Below are 23,950 nucleotides of genomic sequence, written 5' to 3'. Positions count from 1 at the left end.
AGGCACTATGTCCATTTTCAGCAATATTGAGATAACGCTATTAATTTACAGTGCTTTCGTCACATTACACCTAAGTATGGGGTACTAAATCCTTTTTCAATAAATAACAGATATTCAGGGTATTTAAAAAAGAATCACCCAATTTGAAATGCATATATTACGAAAAATATTGAACATAGACACTTAAGTTTAATTTTATATTACATGGCTAATCAAAGTTTTTTACAAACCAATATAAAGGTGCTCAATATGCCCACCTTGGGATGCAAGACATATGTCTATATGGTAGTCAAATTTGTCCCAAATTTTTGTGAGCATGTTTGCATTCACTGCTTCTACAGCTGCTGTTATGCGTATCTTTCGGCTAATGTAGCTGGAAGGGTGATTCATAGTCTTTTATAAACCCCCGCCCCCACAAGAAGAAATTGCACACTGTGAGGTCCAGTGATCTTGGAGGCCAGTGATGTTTAACTGAATCGTCAGGTCCTGTATGGCCAATCCATCATTTAGAAATGCTATTGTTCAAAAATTCTCAAACATCCAATCTCCAGTGTGATGGTGCCGTCCTACTGAAAATGAAGTCGAATCGGTTTTTAACTGTGGGAAAAGCCAGTTTTCAAGCATTTGTTTTTCAAGTGGTTGAAGGAACAGCATTAGCGCTACTTGTCTGCAACTACGTGAAACTCAAGATTTCCCTCTTTTTACCCATATATTATTTGATCAAAATGGATTAAAAGCTAAATAGTTATGATTTTTTTAAATAGGATGATTCTTTTTTGAAACACCCTATATATTAAAACAAACAAGCTTAATAGAGAGACATACTGTACTAAAAAAATTCTTTAAATGACTCTCCTGTAAAATTTCTCTTTTGTGACATGATACAGAGAGATCTTACCCTTTCTATAGCATTAATTCCACATATGCTTGCCACTGTAATTTTCATAACTATGCTGATCAAATTTTGCACATCCCTTTGATAAAAATAATTATTCATACTTTTTTCGCACAAAATAACAATTGGAGAATTTCTCTAGATTTCATTTTTGAATCTTTGATTTTCATCTTGCATCATATTCACCCATGGACTATTAGCCTCTCCTTTTCCATGCAATCACAAGTCATGGTGAAAAAAAATTGACAGTGATGATTTGTGACCATTGGCTAGCCACCTTAAAAAGTGTAGCTTTCTCCAGAATATCCCCTCAATTATAGACAGCACCCTCCCTCCCCCCCTTCTCTTTACAAACGTTTGAGAGTTGTAGTACAACTGTGTGAACAAATTATTCTTCCACTTATATAATAGTGTTTTCGGCATTTAAAAAGCCGTCAAGAGAGTCACCCCACTTTAATTATTCTTCCTCCCCAAACTGGGAGTGTTGCTTCACACCCTTGTCTAGCTGTACACATTTTCATCAGGTACTGATCTTTATTCTTGATGATCGCTTAAAAAACAGGGTATTGTTATATCAGTGCCACATAATGTATAGCTCCTGGGAATCCTCCTGTTTTTTTTTTTTGGCCTATCTACTTACAATTGCTAAATAGCCTGTCATTGTGATGTGGATGGGAAAGTAAAATTAATCGAAGAAATCATGAAAGGCAATAACCTGCTATGTGCTTTCTAAGTGCAATGCTTCTTTTCAGATCTTATCTCGTGTTCATCAGTGGTATTCCCCAAACAGGGTCATAAAATGGAAGAGGGACTTTTTTTTGGCTTTAGGCTCTTTGTATAATTCTCTTAGTATTAGGATTTTACAGTAGGCACAAGGTTACTTATACAGTTTTTATAACTGGGAGCCTCTTACCCGCCTCCCATGTATCTTTCTGTCCTCTTATTTCTTTTCAAGCAATGCTAGAGAAAATTAATTAATTTTTCAACGAATAATTCCCTTTTTTTTTTATATTTCATTCCAAGTATTACTGTGTTGCAATAATGTTTTTCCTGAATTCTGAGGAATTGTTCTCGTGATTTCGGGGACGGGAAATCCTAAAAAATTCCTGAGAATGGGGGTGAGGAGGGAATTCCCTCCCGGAAACCCTAGGTTCACGTATAACATGCGTAACCTTTATGTTGAAACGAGAAGGGCATTTAGAGAATACAAAAGTGGAAGAGGTAACCTGTCATCATTTACTGAAAAAGAGCACTGAAGAAAGCAATAAGGGATAGTAAAAAGGAAGGTGAATCAAGGTTGGCAGATAACATTGGCAGCTAAGGTTTCCGAACATTGTTCACCAATGGTCAGAAAAGCAAATTCTCAAAAAGGTCTCTTTGCATTCTCCTAAAGTCATTCTTCCACTTTTTCTAGGCTTAGTTTGTCCTGCACTGGAGTATGCTGTAAGGTTTTGGAGACCATACCCACAGAGGGACATAGACTTGGTTGAAAGGGGTGTCGAGAAGAGCTACGCATGCTCTTGTTGCCACACAAGGATTAAACTATGAAGAAAGACTTGATTTCTTGAATATGTTTACATTGGAGAAATGCAGGTGATGGGGGGGGGGGGGATATGATTGAAGTGTTTAAAATTTTTAACGGGATGGATAAGATGAACCATGAGTTATTAATACACCATCAATCAACTGTTTCGACAAGGAGGCACCGGTATCGTTTAGTAAGGGTTGTATATTATTAACTATTTATTGTATTATTAATTTATATTATATTATAAATTAACTCTTTAATTAGTCCCTTTTGCACTCTAAAAAACTACATGACCTTTTGATTGGTGAGTGAGTGTCTGTAATCATCTCTCTTGTACAACACATCTGACTTCTTTGTCTGAGGGACAACTCTTCTGATTTGCTGAGGAAGGCAAATCCATCAAAATGATAAGTTGAATTACAAAAAAAAATGTCATGAGAATGTTTTCGAATTAGGAACATTTATAGATTCTCTGTAGTCAACTGTTAATGTCTTTGGTCTTTGACGACATGGATGGGGTTATAAACCAAGTTGGTATGCCGTAGAGATTTCCAAAGTGTATGCAAAAATGTGATTGTGGATGATTAGGACTTAATTGTGAGGTAGTAAGTGTAATGTGTCGAAAAGAATGTGTTATTTGGGTAAAGCATGTTAATGTACATATTCTAATACTTGCACATCTATACCCCATCTATAAATCTTTGAAAAATTTTTTTTTTACAATTTATAACTTCTTAAAATATTCATTCCCATTAAACTCTAAGTTTCTCATATTTTGACTCTTGGTTAATTTTTTTCAATTTAATTTGATTGCATGATCTTAAAAAGTTTTTCTTATACTTACTGATATGTGAAATAGTGCTCCCCGGTTGAGTTATCAAAGCTAAACTTAGGTTTAAATTTTTCCAGGATAGATATGTACCTAAAACAGACAAAAGCTCTGTGAAAAATTATTAATTGATTCACATAGTTAAAGCACACGAAAGACTGAAAAGAGAAAAATGCCCTCTCAAAACAGCATTATCATAACAAACATATGATCAAATGAAATGATATTACATTTACTATTACTGATCAAATGAATTTAAAAATAATATCAATATAAAGTCTTTAAGTGCAATCGTTTATTTACATTAGGTGATCAAAAAAGCTACAACTGTAGATAAATTTTGTGATGAAGTAGATATGTAAACTTTTACATAAAAGTTGAATAGATGGCACTGAGATTGCAAGTATAGGGGCGACAATGATTGAAATGTTTAAAACTTTGAAGAGGGTGGTTAGAATGGATCATAAATCATTAACCCTTTATCTACCACATTATGATCAAATGAAGTAATTGAAGGGTAAATGTGTGTGCTGAGAAAGTGTCTAAAGGGAAATTGCAAAAAACTGTTTTTACAGCAAGTAGGGATGTTCACATTTGCTACCTCTGTACACGCTCTCTTGAACCATTTAGAGCAGTGGTTCTCAACAGGGGACCCTAGGATATTCCAGGATTCCAGGGGGGCCACGGATGAAAATCTTGCAAAAGGGGAGCCACGGCTACTGATACGGGGGGCCATGAAGAAATTTGTGACATTAAATTTTTTTTAGTCACTCTGACTAAAAAAATTTAATTTCAAACAAAATGCATAGAATATCTTTTTTGTAATTTTTCCCCATTCAAGTAACATTAACATGAGGAAGGAAATAAAAAAAATGGTTCATGTAATCTCGGTGATTTACGACTTGGGGGTGACAGTAGGCCCTGACACAAACTATAGAAGAGGTTTAAGCAAAATGGAGTAATTGTAAAGACAGAAAATTGTGTGTGTTCAGACTTTTTATTCAAAGAGGGCTGCCATAAAGAAAGGAGACAAAGATTTGTTGACCGTTCATTGACATTCTTTTGAGTGCTCGTAGTAAATGTAATACAAGAAGTAGATGGGTGAATAATGAAAGCTTGTAAAAAACCCATCGTTTTCATACAATTACAGACGGATAACCATCTAGTTTAGCACAAAGCTATCTTCAGCCAGCACTGAGTGGTCTGATGGGGAATATATTTATAAAAATCGAAGAGAGAATAAGAGAAGAGAATTGCTCTGGGGTATTTTTTATGAATTTTGAAAGGGGTGCCAATCCATTGCCTCTGCTGAAAAGAAATAAAGTCGAATTCAGTTATAACAAACTCCAAGAGACCAAATCATACATGAGGAAAAATACCCACGAAATTTAATTTTTTAAAACTACATTGCTGTGATAATGTATTGGGACAGGGGCAGCTTAAGCGAGGGTGCAAGGGGTGCGACGCACCCGGGCGGCAGGTTGTAAGGGGCGGCAGCATAGACTTTACTTAAGACAACAAAATTTAACACAGTAAAGATTCACGACATCATGCTTTTGAGTCATACTATACGTCGACAACGGAAGCATTGAGAAAATAGACAAGACCTCTGATCGTAATACCAGAAACAAGAATGCTATCTGGGCGGCTCAAGACAAAATCTGTACCTGTGTGGGACATATTTTTTGCGCCTCCTACCTATTGCTCCCTCCATAGCCCTACCTCCTGCGTCAGGGAATCTTTCGTGGGACCCATGCCCGATTTTCCCTAGGGGCCCCTTCTACAGTTAATTTATAGAGTGAAAAAAGAAAAGTTAAAAGGATTTAGTCCCGGGCCTCAAGCTGGAGCCCTGTCAGCCCTACCCTTAGAAGGTCATGCCCCTCCCTCACAATTTATTCAAACAATTCCTAACAAAAAAATTTTTTCAGCCCTTCATTTCGGATTTTGCGCCCCTCCACAGCCGACAATTTGGTTTTTTTTTCCAATGGAATTTTTTTTACCCATTCACCCCGGATTTAGCATCCTCTTAACCAGTCAAGTGGTTACGACGGTGTTTGCCGAAAACCTGTGACCCAATTCGCAGATTTTTAACGGGAGCCCCAGACTGGATTTATCTCTGACTTCTGCTGTTGCAAATTTTTAAGTGTGCAAAAAAAAATGAGATTCTTCCAGGGCCCCCGAAATGATTAGATTGTTAATGACCCCCACACACACAATCAGACCTGCCAACCTCTGAAGAAAAAATCCTACTCTATCTATAAAAAGTGTAAATACAGCCTGTTTTCTAATTTAAGGGAAAAAAAGTGGGTTTGCGGGGACCCCGTACTAAAGATTGATTAGGAAGTTATGTAATTACAATCAGAAAAAGTAATTGCTGCATGAGAAAAGAAGGTAGGGTTTAATTTGAAAAAAAAAAAACATTCTCAGGAAGAGAATAGCTCAGTTACAAAACAATCGTTTGCTTGTGCCTATCTTTTGACATCTTTGCACTACCGTAATGTTTTATCTAAAATGAAATAAATGATTTTGCTCACTCAAAATAAGACATTGTAGTCACCTGAATAATCAATATTAATAGAACTATATAAAGTGTGCGTAATATTATTTTTCGTCAAAATCCTGAAAATTCCCGACCTTGAATAACTCAAAATAAAATATAAATTTCAGACATAAAAACTTTTTTATGATACTGAAATATCAGAAAATAATGGTCTATTATTGCAAATCTTGTACCAATTTTTGGCACACAAGTTCATTTAGAAAATTCGGCATGAATTAAAAAAATAAGATGCTATATAATTCATGAAAGTATACAAGGTTAGGATGGCATGCAATTTTGGAAAAATATTGATCCATCAAACGGATGCTATAGGATTGAGGGGTATGCTATGTAATACAGTCAGAGACATCGTTTTGGCGCATAAGCAGCACCAGTAAAACTACTGCGAAAACTCCCAGTGGTGTTCCACTTTTTCTCACCGCTGTGAAATTTTCGGCTACTGGTTCCGCGGAGTGATGTCGATCAACCATTGATTTCTAATGCTGACCAGTTTGCGACATAGGCAAAAAATATCAATATTAGTGATTTGGTAAAAAATCATATTTTTAGAAGCAAAAGCGTATGATCATATTAATTTGCTGAAATTGTACTAAATAAGATAAAATCCATCCATACACCATGGTTTTCCAAATTTTTTGTTCCATCTCCCCCTTCATTAGAAATTTTTTCTCTCATCGCTCCCCCCCTCCCCCCACTCAAGTGATACCATAGGATCCTATGTTAAATCTGTAGTTTCTATTGCCCCTCTGGGCCATTCCATCGCCCACTTTGGGAAACACTGGTATACACAATCATTGGATGTTCTAACCCCCCCTGCTTTGAGGTTTCTTATTTATTACAAAAAAAGAAGGATTTTTTTCTCTTTTCTCCCTCTTTATACTTGGAAAAAGCTTCCTCTTATTTTTCTAGGCAATGATATTCATCACTATCGTTTCAGAAAAAAAATAAGGACTTTTTCAGGAGTGCCAGGAAGTAAGGAGTTATAAGGGCCCTTTCAGAGGGAAATGAAAAGTTAGGACTTTTTAAGGAGTTTGTAAGGACCGTACAAACCCTGTATACATCCTTCATACTTTAAAATACTAATATCAAACAACATATGCGAGAAATGTTGCATGAGTTAAAAAGAAAGTGGCACTTTAAAGTACAGTCAGTAGTCAAAGGGATAACCTCATCCCATATGGGGGTAAAATATCTCGGTTTAGAGTAGACAGACAAACTATGTTTGAGCTCTTTCCCTTTTTGAGACTTTTTAATGAGACTCCCTATGAACAGAATTCAATTTTTCCCCCCTTACCTCAGCATTATTTTTTCTTTCCTTTCTTAATATGGTTTGACAAGTAAAAAAAATATAATGTATCGCATATATAGGGGAATGGTGGCTAGGAGAGGGGGGAAAGAAAGGTATAACCTGCTCCACTCAACTTTATTTTCTTTATTTACTAAATGTTGACAATAATACCAGTGTTTGAGATGTGTCACTGGTGCTTTAACTGCACCATCAAATTTGCTGCCAAAAACCTGTATGTAAAATGGTTAATTCCCCCCTTCAAGCATATGTGCCATGCCTTTCCTGAATAAAATTAAACTTTCATGATATTAGGGGGGGGGCCACAACCAGGTACCAGGTCAGTTGCAGCAAGCATGCATTTTGATGCCCCTTATAATGTTGAAAGAGAGGTTGAAAAACCAATTAAATATTCCCTCTTCTCCCTCTTTGTTTTTATCCAACTTGTAATTACTGTTGGTAATATTTTAAAAACAAATATTTGTCAGAAAATGATTGCTTGGTGCACGAAATCAAATCTGAACTTGAAATTCAATTCACATAGTTGATATTTGTATATTATACCATAATGTTCATGGATGATTTCTTAGAGATTGTGTTTAAAAAAATTTAACATAGATGTCACATCAAATAGGCCAAAAAATATGTTATTTCTTTTTATAGGTAGTTTTTTTTATATATCAGCCACCTTAATAGATTTTTGGCCTCATAATTTTTGTATTTGTATTAATCTCTTCTGTACCAGGGAGGTATGTGCATATCTTGGTATTTGTTGGCATTAATACCACGGACATACATGTGAACGGCAGAAGAAAATTACACAACAAACCAAGTCAGCATTGTTGTGGTAGTGTAGCATACTACATGCTACATCTGTCATCTGGTCGTGTGAGTTGCCCAGGCAATCCAGTATTTTGTAGCATTGAACATTTTATGGCAAAGCATAAATGTGAGTATACTGCATTAAGTGATTGACATATGTAATTGAAATACTTTGCTACGTAATGTTAAATTACCTCTATTTCCCCATAATGCTTATCATATTACCCTGAATTGAAATGATTATAATAAATAAATATTTTTACAAACCAAATATTCAGCTAGTTAATCTAGTTCCCTGGACAGTAACAGATATGGCTTGCCTGGTGCAGAAGAGGTTAATAGTGCATTATGTAGTGATTATTTGAAGTACTTACTCTGTTCCAATAATAGGTTTTGCAGATAGTTCACTATAATCATTTCCATAAAAATTCAAACCCAAGAGTAACTTTTTCCTCTTTGGATTATTATTATCAGGTACCAACAGCTCCACACATTTTAAAAGCCATGGCAAAGGACTATTCGGCCCAGGTCTAAGAATAGAAAATCCATTAAAACCAACTGCACACTTATCAAATTTTAATTGAATTTACAAGCACATAAATTTCAAATGTCTAAATTGGACATACCCGCCTTCATAATTATCATAAATTGACTATTGTGATGAAAAAATGTCTTGGTAAATGAAAATCAAAAGTTTAGAAAACAAGCATTGATTGAAGAGTATTAAAAATTTAACACAAATTTTGATATAAACAATATTCAAACTCTATAATGGTAGTATATGGATAATGAATTTTCAAATTTAAGAATAACTTTCATGAAAGCAAATGTATCACTATATAGAACAGGAATTCCCAAAATTTTTGCTGCACCTCCAAATTTCTTGCAGCACCCTACCTAGTCTTGTAAAAACGTGCCAAAGGACTATATATTGCCAGTACACTAACCAACCCCTGAAGTGCCATGACACACTTATTGGGAATCACAGCCCTATCACTATATTTAATAGAATTTTAAATCCAAAAATATATTGTGTCACTCAACCAATCTCATAGCACATTCTTTGGGAATGGAATCACTGCTATACAGAATGCATTTGACCTGAAATAACAGCTATGCAACTTAGATAAAAGTATTGAAAAATGACTATGCCTTATAAGGTGCAACAAACAGCAATGCATAGAATAATAATTTGGTATAGAAGGGAAGATGTAAAAATTTTAAATTGTACACAACCCCCAATAAAAAAAAATCAATTAGTAAAATTTGCACCTTGCTCATTTTAATGAAAGAAATTTTCTTTGTAACAGGGAAAGGAACAAATTTTAATTGACATTTTTTTGGATCTGAGGGAATATATGTAAATTTTAAGCTTTATATCTTTCCTAATTATTATTTTAAGCACTGCTGTTCATTGCATTTTGTCAGACGTAGTCATTTTACTACACCATTATCCCCCTCTATACCATATACCCTCAAGTTGCGTAGCTGTAGCTCTCTATTAGCAAATTATTTCAGGTCAAAATACAATACCTCATCATCATTTCAAGTTGAACTACATTGCTTTCAAGGTTGGTAAAAAAACTGTTTTTTTGGCTTAAACTAGTTTTTTTGGTTTGAACCGGGTTTTTTTTTTTGTTTCAACAGCATTTATATTAAAACCAATAAAATTTCTGGAAAATCATTCAAACTTCTGATGATACAATATTTACTAATGTCATTAACACAATTCCATATTAATTAATCTATAAATATTTCTTACCTTTCAATAAAAACTAACTTTTTCAATTTAATTATTTTATAGCCTAACTCAAGGATTTATTTCTTTGTTTGAGAATTCTTATTAATCCTATAATAAAGATGTTTTCTCTAGTTTTACTTTCAATAGTATGGCACGATTTCATATAATTCATGCCCCCCCCCAGCATCAAAGGTGGAGTCGACTGATCTAATGTATATATGTATACGAAAATTGACATCATTATCATCATGCCCCCCTAGCAATAATGACCTTGCCCCCCCCCCCAGACTTCCAAGTCTATCTCCGCCTATGTCCACTGTGTTCTGGCTGTGAGGTGAAAACGTAAAAATATCTGTTCAATAACAGACCAGAGTAAGCCATGGTAATGATGTAGATGTGATTTCAATTCACCAAATTTTGCAATCTGACCACTGCATATAACACTTTGGAGTATTCCCAAAGCCAAAAGTTGTAAGGATTATAGTAGCATTCATCTGTCAGGTGACCATGGCGGCCAGGAGTCATGTCATTTTGTTATTGTTGAAATGGTTCTTCAGCAGCTGCTTCACTGGTGTTGCGATGCGCAACTTGATGAAAAATGTGCTAACCACCAGGGCTGGAGAAATCGAAAAAAATTTAGATGCTAGCCAAATTTGTTAGGAGTGAAACATGTTTTTCTTAAGAAAAACAGTCCTGAATAATGTTTGTTTTTAAACTTCTTCAGGGCTTTATGATCCATTCCCATGTTGGTAGACATTATTACAAAATCAAAAAAAAAAAAATAGTGTCATATTTACACTTTATTTTAGCAATAATGCACACAAAATTTTAGGCACCAAAACCAATTTTCTAGTCACCATAGCGACCTGGCACCTGGGATTTGTCTAGCCCTGCTATCCACACACTGATGCTGTTGAAGTGCCGAAATGATGTGGCTGCACAAAATAGATTATACCGCTGGCCAAATACAGCATCATCTACTTATACATTTTTTTAAGTTTCTTTTTTCTTTCCCCAAAGAAAATTGTCCATGCAAATTTTCAAACCATTCTGACCAGTGGTTCTTATTGCATAGTGTTTTAGAATCGTCACTCTGTATATAGCTGATGGGTACGGTAGTCCAGGTCAATAAGATACTCATTTAAAGTACCAAAGGATGTTTAGAGGTGTTGCGAGTTCGATACCTGGTTCGTCCTCGTCAAAAAACTTTACTGACACAGGGGTACAACAAAAACGGCGACAGGACCGCAGAAAAAATTGCTACCGCAGGGAGTCCCCCTCAAGGGGTTAGCACACCAACCTCTCGATGAGTATAAAAAACAAGCCTGCTGTTTGGAATCAGCAATAAGTTGTAGGTCCCGGTCTAATTAGCCTTAGTGTGCAGAAAAATGATCAATATAGCTGATTGTTTTTCATAAATCTCATTACTGTACAGTAGAACCTTGATCAACTGGGGCTAATGCTGAAAATATTTAAAAAAAAAATTCAATAATAAGCCTGGTGGTGACATACAGTATTGTTTCTGCTTCTTATGGAAAGAAAATGAAAATGTCTGTGAAGTAATGTAACTACTAGTACACTGGTCTTTGGCCTTTAGGGCAGCTGTATTGTGTCTTTTTGTATTATAAGACCACCTGCCTTAGCATAATGGTGAAGTCACTACTGTTGCTGCTTCTTTGTGAAGAAAAAAAATGTGTGAGATAATACACCACCACCACATATGTGTGATGCAATTCTCATTCATTAATTTGCTCAAGATAACGCATCAGAATGTAGCCCTAAATTAGAAAGTGCAGTAAGAATGAGAAATTTTGGTACCGTACATAACTTTGAGCAACTAAGATACTTGATATGGAAGAAAATTTATATTCAGACCACTTCCATGGGATTTTTTGAAAAGCCACTTGTGCCATCTTACACCATTTAAAGATATACCATCAGAATATACCCCAAGAATCAAAAATGTGGTACAAATTAAACATTTTGGATAATAATGAACAAATATGATATTTTTCAATGGAAAAAAAATTATATTTTGACCACTCTTATGTCAAATAACCGACTGCTTTGTGTAAAAAAAATTGTTTGCCCATGTATTTCTCACTCTTTTCTCCTTTATTGCCCTTTTAAAAAACATTTAAAAAAAATTGTTTTGCTAAAGCAAACCACAGCTACTAAAGTGCATAGATGAAAAAATCTTCCATTGATACCTACTTTGCCATATTTTGACTCTCTCCCTCCATCTCTATTTTTGATTTTAACCCATTTGCATCATGATTCTAAATCTGTGACTCACTTCATAAATCTGATGAGCTCAACTCACTCCAGGCCATATCAGAATAATTTGATAATGAAACGGGTTTCTATATATTCATATAATACATAGTTTGCTGGATCTGGTGAAGAAAAAGGCAAAATTACTGTATGTGAACTTATTTGAATTAATAGAACATAACTGAATTACAACCTCCAGGTATTTTTCTTTACTTTCAGAAACAATCCCACTTTTATGGAAAAATGACTGTTGGCACAAGCGGATTATTCTAATTTTGGTGATAAGGAACAACCAACATTTTGCCAACTCTTCGCCATTTGGTGATAAAGGACAATAAAAATTTACAGAATATTCTGCTTACGGATGCAAATGAGTTAAACAATGAAAAGAAACAGGCATTTGAAAAAGATATTCCTTATTAGTGCATTTTATGTTGATCACCAGTATTCAATGGCAAACTGGTATAAAATAATTATCTGTATTCATAACAATACAAAATCAGGATAAGCATTGTTACTTTAGTAAGGAAAAATAGAATTTTTCCTTTCATGTCTTGGAAATCTCTTTGCAGTTGTTTTTTTTTTGTTTTTGTTTTATCAGCTTTAAGAGTTGTATGTTCAACTCAAATCACCACACAAGAACGCATAAAATTAACTCAAGTAGAAGTTTAGATCACTCATATAATTCAGTAACTGGCCTATTATGTTTCAGAACATAACACTTACCTTAACAACTGTGCATGGTAATGATAATAAGATAAGTCATATCATATTATGGGTAACCATTATCAGTAATATGGTGGGACTATATTATTATTTTATCTAGAGTTCATACATAACAATACTTAATAGACCAGAGGAACAGTATTGATAAATAGCGTTCATTGTTATAGGTGGAATACACTAACAGTATGGGCTATGAGAAGTATGCCAGAACTGGAAAAGAATATCATTACACAGACAATTTGTGTTATAGTAACATCATGCAAGGTTTTACTGTATTATGTTTACTTACCGTAGTGGCTCAGAGTAATCATAGGTCATGAGACTAAATGCAGTTACATGATCAACTAAACGCTCAAAGTCTTGTTGTAAAAATGTGCCACTATGACCCCTAGATAAATTAAATAGGCATGAAAAAACAATAAATTACACAGATAAATATTTTTTTATGTTTCCCATACACACAAGCATACTTTACAACATTATAAAATGTCAAAAAAACAAGAAATTAATATATTCTCAGGATATGCTATTGAATAAAAAAAAGAAAATATAATATTTACTCTTTCACTTCAATGACTTCTCAAAATATTTTTAGGAAAAAAGAAAAAGCATTAACCAGGAAAAAACTATTTTATCATACACACACAGCAAGGCATCACCACTAAACAAATCAATTAAATGCAATAAGTAGCGCAGCCCTGTTTGATTCTGCTTGCTTGAGAAATTTTAAAAAAATTATTAAAACTATATTGACAATTTATAAATTAACTCCTGAAAAAAGGTCTCAAAAAGTTAAAAATAAAATTTACTTTAGACTTCGCAGCATAAACCCAAAAAAAATGAGTAAAACTAAACAACTTGAATCTATTATCATTCTTTTCAAAAAATTAGTTATTTTAGATTGGTTACTGATTTTGAAACTGTTTTCATTCTTTATACTGTTGCTTGTTTCCCTTAGAAACTGTAGGCAAATATCTGATAGTGGGTCTTTTGCTTCTGAATGTCAATCGTCTTGAATATAAAAACTGCTGTCCACAGTGGAGACAATATATTTTGATCTTGTCTTCTAAAACACCCATTGAACTCAAATTCTAAACCAAAAGCAACATCAGTTTATCAGTTTTCATTGACCTGACTTGTATTTCTCCACGACAGAAAATTCAATCAAAAAATTTTTAGAGTAAAAAGTTTTACATAAGACTAGCATTGGAATAGAAAGGCGCAGGAAATGTTACTATTCGATTACCAACTATCCTTACTGACCAGGTACAGGTGTAATACACATGTGCCTGTGTATGCATCATTTTCAACTAAATCAACCACTGATGCTACTTGTGGATTCACCATTATTTATGCCCCCAAAGCAGAATGTGCCAAAATCTGCGACATACGTCGCAGAACAATTAGCGCTACTGCAGAACAATTCGGAAGAATTTTAAGAAAAAGTGAAAAAAACACTATTACATGTATGGGGATTTTTACTGCAGAACATTTCCAGTCAGCTGAGGGCTCGTCGCAGAACAGTGCTAAACATTCTGCTTTGGGGATTTATGATATGTCATACATGCCAAATTTTTAAAAAGAGAATTAGGGAGGTTTTTGTGCAGATCTAACTTCTGTATAAAAATAAATATAAAAGGGATATTTGAAAAACAATGTGGGATTTTTCATTAGTGAAAGTAAAGTTTCAACATTAGTGAAAGTAAAGTTTCAACATTAGAGAAAGTAAAGTTTCATTAATGAAACCAGTGCCTATTGCTCATCATGGTAACAAGAGCATCTTCGTATACAAGGACCTCCACTCTGCGGAATTTGTTTTTGTTAGGAATGATGCTATATGTCATCCATTACAGCTGCCAAGGCCGGATTAAGACGCTTGAAGGCCCTAAGCACTTGAATGGTTTTGGCGTCTCCCCCTCCGGTCCCTACAAGTGTATTACTCTACATTGAATCAATAAATTAAAAAAAATGAAATTTTATGTTTCAGAAGTAACTAATCTAAGGCAGAATTATGATGTGAATATTTATAAGTATGGGCATTGAAAGTTTGCCCCCCATTTTTTCTACTTGCAAAGTCTTTGACAATATCTCCTGGGTTTTCTTTTTGGAACACCTGTGGAAGTTTTATTTTATATTTCCCAAAAAGACACACTTAGATTTTTAGATTTTTTTCAAAATCTTTTGAAAACATTTTTTCCCATCGACTGTTTGTTGGGATTTCATAAACCAGCTTCAAAAGCAACCACTGAATCTTAGCATGTCTGATATTACTCATTTCATGCGCTGACATGAAGAAAACATTGGAAAGGGGGGCTGAAAGTTGCTAGTCATCTTGTATATACGAGACTCAAGCACGTACACAGGAAAGGGAAGGTGCATTGCATTGTTTTTTCAGATATTATTGGGGCGAGAGGCTCAAATGGCCTCAGCCCCTAGGTTCCGGCACCTATGCTCACAGGTACCTTATTTTTGGTGAACCACGGTCATTGGTACCTTTTCTTTGATTTACTTTTGAGTTATAATCTACATCTGCACATAAGCATTTGTTTTACTTTTACGATAGATGGAACTAAGGTGTTTTTATACCTATATTCTAGAGCATAGTTTCCCAAACTTTTTGTTCTATCGCCCCCCTTCTGTATTGAGAGAGAAATGAGAGGGGATGAGAGAGAAAAAATTTCTCTCTCTCGTCCCCCCGACTCAAGCGAACGCATAGGACTCTATGTTATCCTCGTAGATTCTATCAATCACCCCACTAGACCATTCCATCGCTCATCGGGCGATATTGCCCACTTTAGGAAACACTGTTCTAGAGGTCTAGTTTCCGAAACTTTTTGTTCCATCGCTCCCTTCATCAGATTTTTTTTCTCTCATGCCACCCCCCCAACTCAAGTGAACCCATAGAATTCTGTGTTAAATAACAGCTTCTATCACCCACCCTGGACCATTCAATTGCTCACCAGGGGACGATATTACCCACTTTGAGAAACACTGGTCTAGATCAAACCACAAAAGGGTGGCTCTAAGCTGTGTAGCCTATGCGAACGCACACAGCACCAAATCAGGGGTGAAAGAGAAAAATTAAAAAAATTTCAATAAAAATTAGAAAAACGTTTTTATGCAAAATTTCAAATTATGAGTGTAAGTGAACTGAATGATTCGCAGTCAAAACCATGATTTTTGATGCATTTCACCCGGCTGGGAAAACAGCAGTGAATTTTCAGGATTATTTTCCTGGTGCAGCTTATACGCCAAAGAGGCACCGAAACTGTCTAGCACGGGTAATAATAATTAACAATAAAATAATGCTCCTACATTCATCATTGTCCATTCGCACCCCATTCATCGCAGATATTCACTGCATCGCCCCTGAAACCATGCAGTGGATCTGCTTAACACTAGAACCATGGCACTTTCGGTATACCTAGAACCGCAGACTGGGTCAAATTGACCCAAACTTTGAAAAAACAGTGTTTCATAGCGAAAACAGGATATTTATTTTTGGTTTCTGGGTTGCTCCCAACTCTTAATCAATGTTGTTTAATTGCATATTCATAATGGAAAATTATATTCGTTTATGAATATAAAATGGTCTTTAAAATTAGCTAAAAAAATGATGCAATTCAGTAAAAATAAGATTTAGTATACATTATTTACTCCATTTAGTCCAAAAAGATTTTTCAGTAATCCCATAATATGACAAAGATGTAAAATAAGCATGTCAAATTGAGCATGAAAAAGTCTATAATACGATTCTGTCAAATGAGTATTGATTTCTTACTGATAATGGAATTTATGATGAGCAGTTGAGCAATTTTTTTTTAAATATTCTTGCACATTCATCACATGTTGAAGCTGCACAACCCATGCAAAAACTAACAGTTTTGTTTCCACATTTTTATGTTACCTGACATATCAGACTCGTTTATTTTTATTTATTACTATTATTATTATTATTTTGATCGCTCATGAACAGTTACATGATCAAGAGCCCACGAATGTTCCCTTTTGTGCAAGGGCAACACGTATGATGAACGCAGCTCTTCAATAAGATTTTAAACTGCTTTCAAAAAATAGTTCTGGGCTTCTGTACTGCTCTATACAAAATACAGGAATATTTTTATAGTGAGATCCAGGATGTTATACAAAACGTCTATGATGCCGAATATTTTCTGGGCATTTGATCGCTACAACTACGATCATTACACTTTGTTGAATTGTAGTGTGAAATAGTTTCTGTGTGTGTGTGTGTGTGTGTGAGGAAGCTTTTTGGGGCTAACTACTTCCAATATCGACTGCCAGATGAAGCGTGCTGAGTAATGAAAAACTTATATCGTTCTTTCCTTGATAAATTGCCATTGTGGCATCATTGTTCCACACAACTGTAGTTTCACTATCTTTATTGTGTGAGATAATATTGCTCTTCGATTTTGTCTCATCGTCTCGACTAAGCTCATATTTCTTGACTTTTAGCATTTGAGCCAGCTTCAGTGTAGTGAAAAGAGGTGTTGGTTGAGGCATTTCTGCCTGTGTTCTTAAATGGCTTGATCAGTTGCATCACTATGTGCTCTGAAAGAGAGATTCATTGGACGCTGATACTACCCAAGGTTTCGAAATCCGTGCAAAACATATTTGGTGCAAGTCAGAAGTTTACTCTTTTTCTGTGACATCGTTCACCTACACATTTTTTCCAGAGTTAAGCTTTTACTCTCCCAAAATCTTCATTGAGTCCCGTCAGAATTCCAGGTATTCAAGTTTACAAAAAAAAAAAAAAAAAAATATTTAACTCTACTTGTGCCATTACCCTATTGAAAAAAAGATAATCTGCTTTGACAATGAATTGGCCTTGAAAGACCTTTCTTCTTCACTATCTTCATTTACAAAAAATTTTAGAAAGGATAACCACTTCCAAGAAAATTCTGCACCCCTTTTTTCCTATAGAATAGTACATTGGGTCAAAATGACCCAACCACGGTTCTAGGTATAAGTGCTTATAGCTCTGGAACACGAAATGTGAAGATGATAAAATTTTCGTGAATTAATATTCATATGATATCATGAGCAGAATGTCCTAAAACATTCCTAAACACTTTCAGAATCACACGGAAATCGAAATCTAAAGTAAAAATTACAAAAAAATTAAAGTTAAAAAATCACACACATCTGCAAGAATGATATGCAAATTTCAGGAAGCCACCACATGATGCCGATAGTACGTCGCAATGACGAGAGTGTAAGAGGGGGGTATATAAGGAAAGATGGCAAAGAAGTAAAATTGTTCACAAGAATTCTGTAAGGTGCTCAGTGCCATAAGCGAATAGTTATGACGCAGAGGACGCATGTGGATGATTTTTTACGTGGTAGAATTATCGGCAGCCTGGAGTGTGGGCGTATTCAGATGGAAGTATCCGAGGAACGTGGAATTGCCCAAAGTGTCATCTCCACAGTGGGCTTGTGTGATGTTTTCCGATGAGTCCAGGTTTAGCTTGCAGCCTGATTCACGTCGGACTTTCATATGGAGAATGCCAGGTACCCGTTACCACCAAGACAACATCATTGAACGACACCGTTATGGTGGTGCAGCATTGCTCGTTTGGGATGGAATTATACTGGATTCCAGAACAGATCTGCATGTTCAAACCAGAACCATGAAAGCCCAAATTTATCGGGACATCATTCTGATACAACATGTACGTTTGTTTAGGGGTGCCATGGGCGCAGAATTTGTGTTTATGGATGACAACGCCCGTCCTCACCGAGCAAACATCGTAAACGAATGCCTTGAATCTGAGGATATAACCCGTATGGAATGGCCAGCATTCTCACCTGACTTGAATCCGATAGAGCATGTGTGAGACATGCTTGGCCAATGAGTTGCAGCCCATCAACCACCTCCTACATGTGTACCGGAACTTCTGAGAGCATTGCTTGCTGAGTGGAGTGATCTTCCCCAAGATCAGATCGATAATTTGATACTCAGCATGCCTAGGCGTTGTACGGACTGTATTTCATCGCATGGGAGACATACAATGTATTAACCATCATACCAACCATGTAATAGTAAGTTTTTGTAAAGGAGATATTTTTTACCATTGCTCCAGGGAGCAAAAATCATAGTTTTTATGAATGGTATCATACATACACCATCGTTTTTGTTCTTTATCTTTTGTTTAATAAATGGGCTTTATGAATAAGCAACGTTTGTTTTGTTACTCAACCTTTATCTGCCAGAGCTGGCATTATCCTTAATTTATGGACATCAGTGTGTATATATATATATATATATATATATATATATATTTTTTTTTTTTTTTTTTTTTTTCTTCTTCTTCTTCTTTTGGTGATATATGCTTTTATATTGGGTTGCTGTACTTTGGTTATAATTGACATCCATATTTTCTCTATGGGCATCTTTTTTCAGCCACCTCGTTAAGCAATTTGCCTATTGTGGCCTTTGTGTTTGTACTTGTAGCATCATTTTAGGTATTAAAAACAAAAAAGCAACTTTTTTTCCGGGTAAATTCTTTTCAGGAATAGTTTTTTTCTGAAAAATAGGGATTTTTTTCAATCACATTTGAAATTCAGGAGATATAAGAATTTTTTGGGAGTACGGAAATGGAGTAGAAATCTGGGAGACTTGGCAGCTATACTATGCTTGTTCAGTATGCAAGTAGAGTAATATGTGCACAGGAATACAGTGAAACCTCGATAAGTCGTCACCTCAAGTTATCAGAAAATTATGACGGCTTAAGCGGAGTGACGACTTAAGTGGAGTGCCGTCAGTTTCAATGTGCAATGTTGTGAAAATCATATAAATTTAAAGTAATATGAAATTTATTAAAGTACGAATCAAAATAACAATATTAATAAAATTTATAGATCGCGAAAGAATAAATAATAGCAATTTTTTACCTTTTTTATCTCTTATTACTTAAATTATTGTGGTAAAATGTACTGTACACTTTGATTTACACTAGTAATTTTTAATTTAGACTAACAGAGCAACTGTTTGAATAAGTAGCTTTTCTTCATAACAGAACTCTCTACTGCACATAAATTTTACATAGAGGCATCTCTCTCTCAAATTTAATTTTAATTCTTCATCAGTAGTTCATGATACAACTACAAAGTAATCTCGAACACTTTTGACTTGGTGGAGGGGCTCTGGGCAGGGAAAAGTAAAAAGAAGACCTCAATTTGAGAAAGAATGTCTAATTTTTTTCAACAAAGATATTTTGTTTAAATTTCAAGCCCTAAATTAGTAGAGCCCATGCTTTCTATGATTATTTATTATCCGTGCCCATTGCACTTTGACTTGATTAATTTGATTCTTCGATTTACATAATTTTTGATTTCCTTGCACTATGGGTAATCTTTGATGCATCAATAAATTTTGGTTTTGCCGGAGATGCACTGGGGCCAGAAGTGCTTACGTTGCTTCTTGCGACAGAGCCTGTGTGTCTCGCGGTTTCTCTAGTAGAGCCCATGCAGAAATGAGATCTAGATTGAACAGTCCCCAACGTTCCAAAAACCTTAGTCGGCAAATGAACTTCCCCAGCGTAACTTTCGTTACTTAAACTGTTCTGTTTGGGTATATAGGATTTTATGGTGACTTTTAAACATATGGCAATGTTGTTAACAAGCTCTTTTTTTTTTAATGGGAGCCATAAAAAAAGTCTGTTCCACTTTCTCAAATTTTTTCATAGTGACGAGTTAACCGAAATTAGTGACGAGTAAACGAGGGTTTAATAACATTGTTGTCTATGAGAGGTGAAAGGGCCTGAAGAAAAATTACGACTTAACCGGGGTGACGACTTAACGAGGTTTTACTGTATATGGTATCATGAGTTTTATAGTATCACACATACATAGATAAATTATCCTATTCTGTATAAATATGGTCACTTAGCTGACATGTGAATGTTAGCTAATAGAATGTTAACTATAGGAATGTAACTTAAGACATCTAATTGCTTTCGTCAAATGAATTTAGTTGATTTAAAAACCTTTAGTGAAAAATTTCAAGTGAATTGATTGAGTCAATGACTCAACAAAAAGTTTGAACTGTGATTAGCAACTGATTGATTAACTTAATTTTAGCCCTACATATATCCCAGGATCCTGAAAGGAAGACAATAGAGAACTAGATGATGCACAAGATGCTCACTAGACTTGTTGGTAAAATATTCATTATTAGAATGTGTTTTAAATAGCAACAATTAATAACTCTATAAAGAAAGCTATAAATATTTATAAGAAATATTTATGATTAATGCCAATATATATTTACCAGTCAAATTAGCTGTGAACTAACTTGATAAGAGAAATTCAACATTTTTAACAATGCTTGAATTTACCAAGCTACTGACCAGAAATTCCAAACTTTTTATTACATTTACAAATTTGAGAATGAAATCTGAATTTTAAATGTCTTTTTAGATGGCACCCCTGTCCAATCTTGATGCATCATTATGTGGCATGCTGCTTGAGAATCAGTCTTATTACTATTATCAATATGATTTTATCCCTAAAATATCTCATTGCACTCATGAATGATTTTATGGCACCCTATACAGTGCCATCCCACATTGTTTGATAATCACTGCTATAGACTTTCTTTCTTTCAAACCGAGCACTCTACTGAGGTCTATCGCCAAGAGCAATTTACTACCTAGTGAGTTGTGCCGGAAGTGTAAGTGTGTGTACCTAATAGTCTGAGTGCATCTAGTGTTATCTCTAATTCACTGCTGCCATCTATATTTCAGAAGTGAAGTGTAATGATTGAATATTTGTACCATTTATAGGCCTGTTGCTCTATGTGGTGAAAATTTTTAACAGGGAGATCAGCTCGCATTTGCGCCTCAAAGTTGGGAATCACAGAAAACTAACTTCAGCCGACCACCACTGTGGCACCGGTGGGGTTTAAACCTGGGACCTCACGATGCGAATCCATCACTATGACCACTCAACCACCACAGTGGCATGATTGATCTCTTTTGTAATAACATTTTTATTTTACCTGAACATGTTATTGCATAAGACAAGGGTTCTCAAACAGTGTGGCGCTGCACCCTGGTGTGCTACCAACCTTCGTCAGGGGTGCCACAGAGCAGTGGCCTTGACAAAGGTTTTTTGAAGAGACTTTTTAAATTGTTCTGGGGAGCCGCAGATAAGCATTAGGGAAAGATTAGGGAAAGGGGCTAAGTGGGAAAAAAAAAAATAGTGAAAAAAGTTTGAGAACCCGTGGCATAAATGCAATAACACGTTTGCTTGACAATTACTGTTATAAACAGTAGCATGTCTGATCACTTTTTATGATAACATTTTCATTTTATTTGAGCGTGTTATTACATAAGAAGTTCATTTCATTACATGAACATTGTGTACATGTAATGTCATGCGAATGCATATATATATAACATCATTCATATTACCCAGAGCACCATATTCAGCTTTTGCAAAATATTTACTTTTCTTCCCTGCAACCCTGATTATTCTTTTGCGTTCATCAATATCATAAGTGAAGTATTTGCAACTGTTCATGCTACAGCATATCATAAATTAAAGAAACTATTTTATCAAATTGAAATTTTATAAACTGAATGATTTGAAAAAAATAAATAGATAAAAAATTACCCAGCATGGACTGGTGGAGGAATGACTAAAATAAATGACAGTCTTTCGAGTCTCAGAGAAGTAGCTACATGTATAAGTGTCTGTGTAAGCTCTCTGAAATATATGTACAGTGGAACTTTGGTTAACGAGAGATTCACTTAACGAGCAAAAATTATGAACAAATTTTGATTTGATCAACAAGTGCTGATTTGCCTTACAAGCAAAAAATTATTTGTTTATTTAGTTTCACATTATCACAACTGAGCCGATGGTTTCACTTTCTCTTACATATGCACTGTGGAATAGTGGGTAATATTCTCTCCTACAGTCCCCAATTAGCATGCCTCACTCAGAAAATGAACACGTACGTGAGTGCGACTGTTTACAACATGCAACTAGATGTAGCACATTTTAACCACATATTAATTTTTCTTTTAATTATGCTTGGAGAAAACTGTGGGCTGATTGCATTATTAAAAATGACTTTGAGAGGGCTCATGAACAGGAGCCACCAGTTGTCAAAGAAATTATGTCCTTGGGGAATACCATGGGACTGGAAGTGAATGACAACAACATTCAAGAAATAGTGGGTCAGGAGGTAACCACAGACAATCTCCATTGCACGCAACAGCAAGAGCTTATGAACCAAATCTTATCTAAGGAGGACAATGAGAAGACACTCACTTCAAATGAGATTGGAGAGATTTGTAGAATATGAAAATCTATGCAAAATTTTGTAGAAAGGAATCACTCAAATAAAGCTGTAGCAGTGTGAGCAATGAATCTTTCCAAAGACAATGTAATTTCCTATTTCCGAGAAATTCTGAAAAGGAGGCCTAAGCAAGTGTTATTGGATAGGTTCCTTTTTAAAGTTACACAAAAAAAAAAAACTATATAGTCCTCCTCTCTTTTGTCATTAAGAGTAAGTTGATTTGTAATCATTATTGCATTATGTTTATTTATTGCATTACTGTATTATTTTATTATAAGATTATTGTACTGTATTGTATTGTGTGTGTGTGTGAGAAAAAATTGTGTGTATCACAAAATTATATTATTGTGTTGTATTACTGATTGTGTGAATGCCATTTTTATTTGTCACTTCTTTGTGAATGAATAAATAAAAAAAAGTAGAAAAATTATCCGACTTTCCATTATTTCTCATAGGGAAGTTTGTTTCGATATACAAGTGATTTGGATAACAAGCATATTCATGGAACGAATTAAGCTCGTTAACTGAAGTTCCACTGTATTTAAAATATATGAAATAAGCCTACATTATTCACTGAATAAGAATGTACAGTGATTTATTTTGGACAAAGTAGAATGGTATACCATACCAGCATCTTTTTTTATTGGTATAATTGCATTCAGTCTCGCAATCAATTATTTCTACCCTCTCCAATAGTTAATTTTGAAATATATAATTGAAACTTTTATAAACACAACTAGAGATTTCAGAGTTCCCATAATACTCTCTCCCCAATAAGAATGCATAAAATGAGAGAAATTATGTGCATTTAATAGTCAATTATTACCATAGGCGGAGATAGACTTGGAAGTCTGGGGGGGGGGGCACGGTCATTATTGCTGGGGGGCATGATGATGATGATGTCTATACATATATACATTAGATCAGTCGACTCCACCTTTGACGCTGGGGAGGCAATGCCCC

General features: G+C 35.0%; 1 protein-coding gene across 2 annotated transcripts in view; it reads right to left on the bottom strand.

Annotated features, from left to right (window-relative positions):
• The window catches only part of LOC149065641 (chitinase domain-containing protein 1), a 73,661-nt gene that overhangs the window by 15,144 nt on the left and 34,567 nt on the right, over positions 1 to 23,950 (bottom strand). The window contains exons 6-9 of one of the 2 annotated variants that reach the window (XM_089253978.1): positions 22,297 to 22,389; positions 12,950 to 13,048; positions 8,294 to 8,449; positions 3,268 to 3,345 (exon numbers count right to left, since the gene is read on the bottom strand). In XM_089253978.1, the coding sequence (XP_089110104.1) occupies positions 3,268 to 3,345; positions 8,294 to 8,449; positions 12,950 to 13,048; positions 22,297 to 22,389 (426 nt within the window). The remainder of the gene's footprint in view (positions 1 to 3,267; positions 3,346 to 8,293; positions 8,450 to 12,949; positions 13,049 to 22,296; positions 22,390 to 23,950) is intronic. The other variant, XM_089253979.1, reaches the window with a different exon arrangement.

Source organism: Pholcus phalangioides, unplaced genomic scaffold (assembly GCF_987345545.1).
Source record: "Pholcus phalangioides strain wild (caught in Gottingen) unplaced genomic scaffold, Ppha-v1.0 ptg000039l_1, whole genome shotgun sequence".
Taxonomy (NCBI): domain Eukaryota; kingdom Metazoa; phylum Arthropoda; class Arachnida; order Araneae; family Pholcidae; genus Pholcus; species Pholcus phalangioides.
This window is presented reverse-complemented; position numbering and strand designations above follow the sequence as displayed.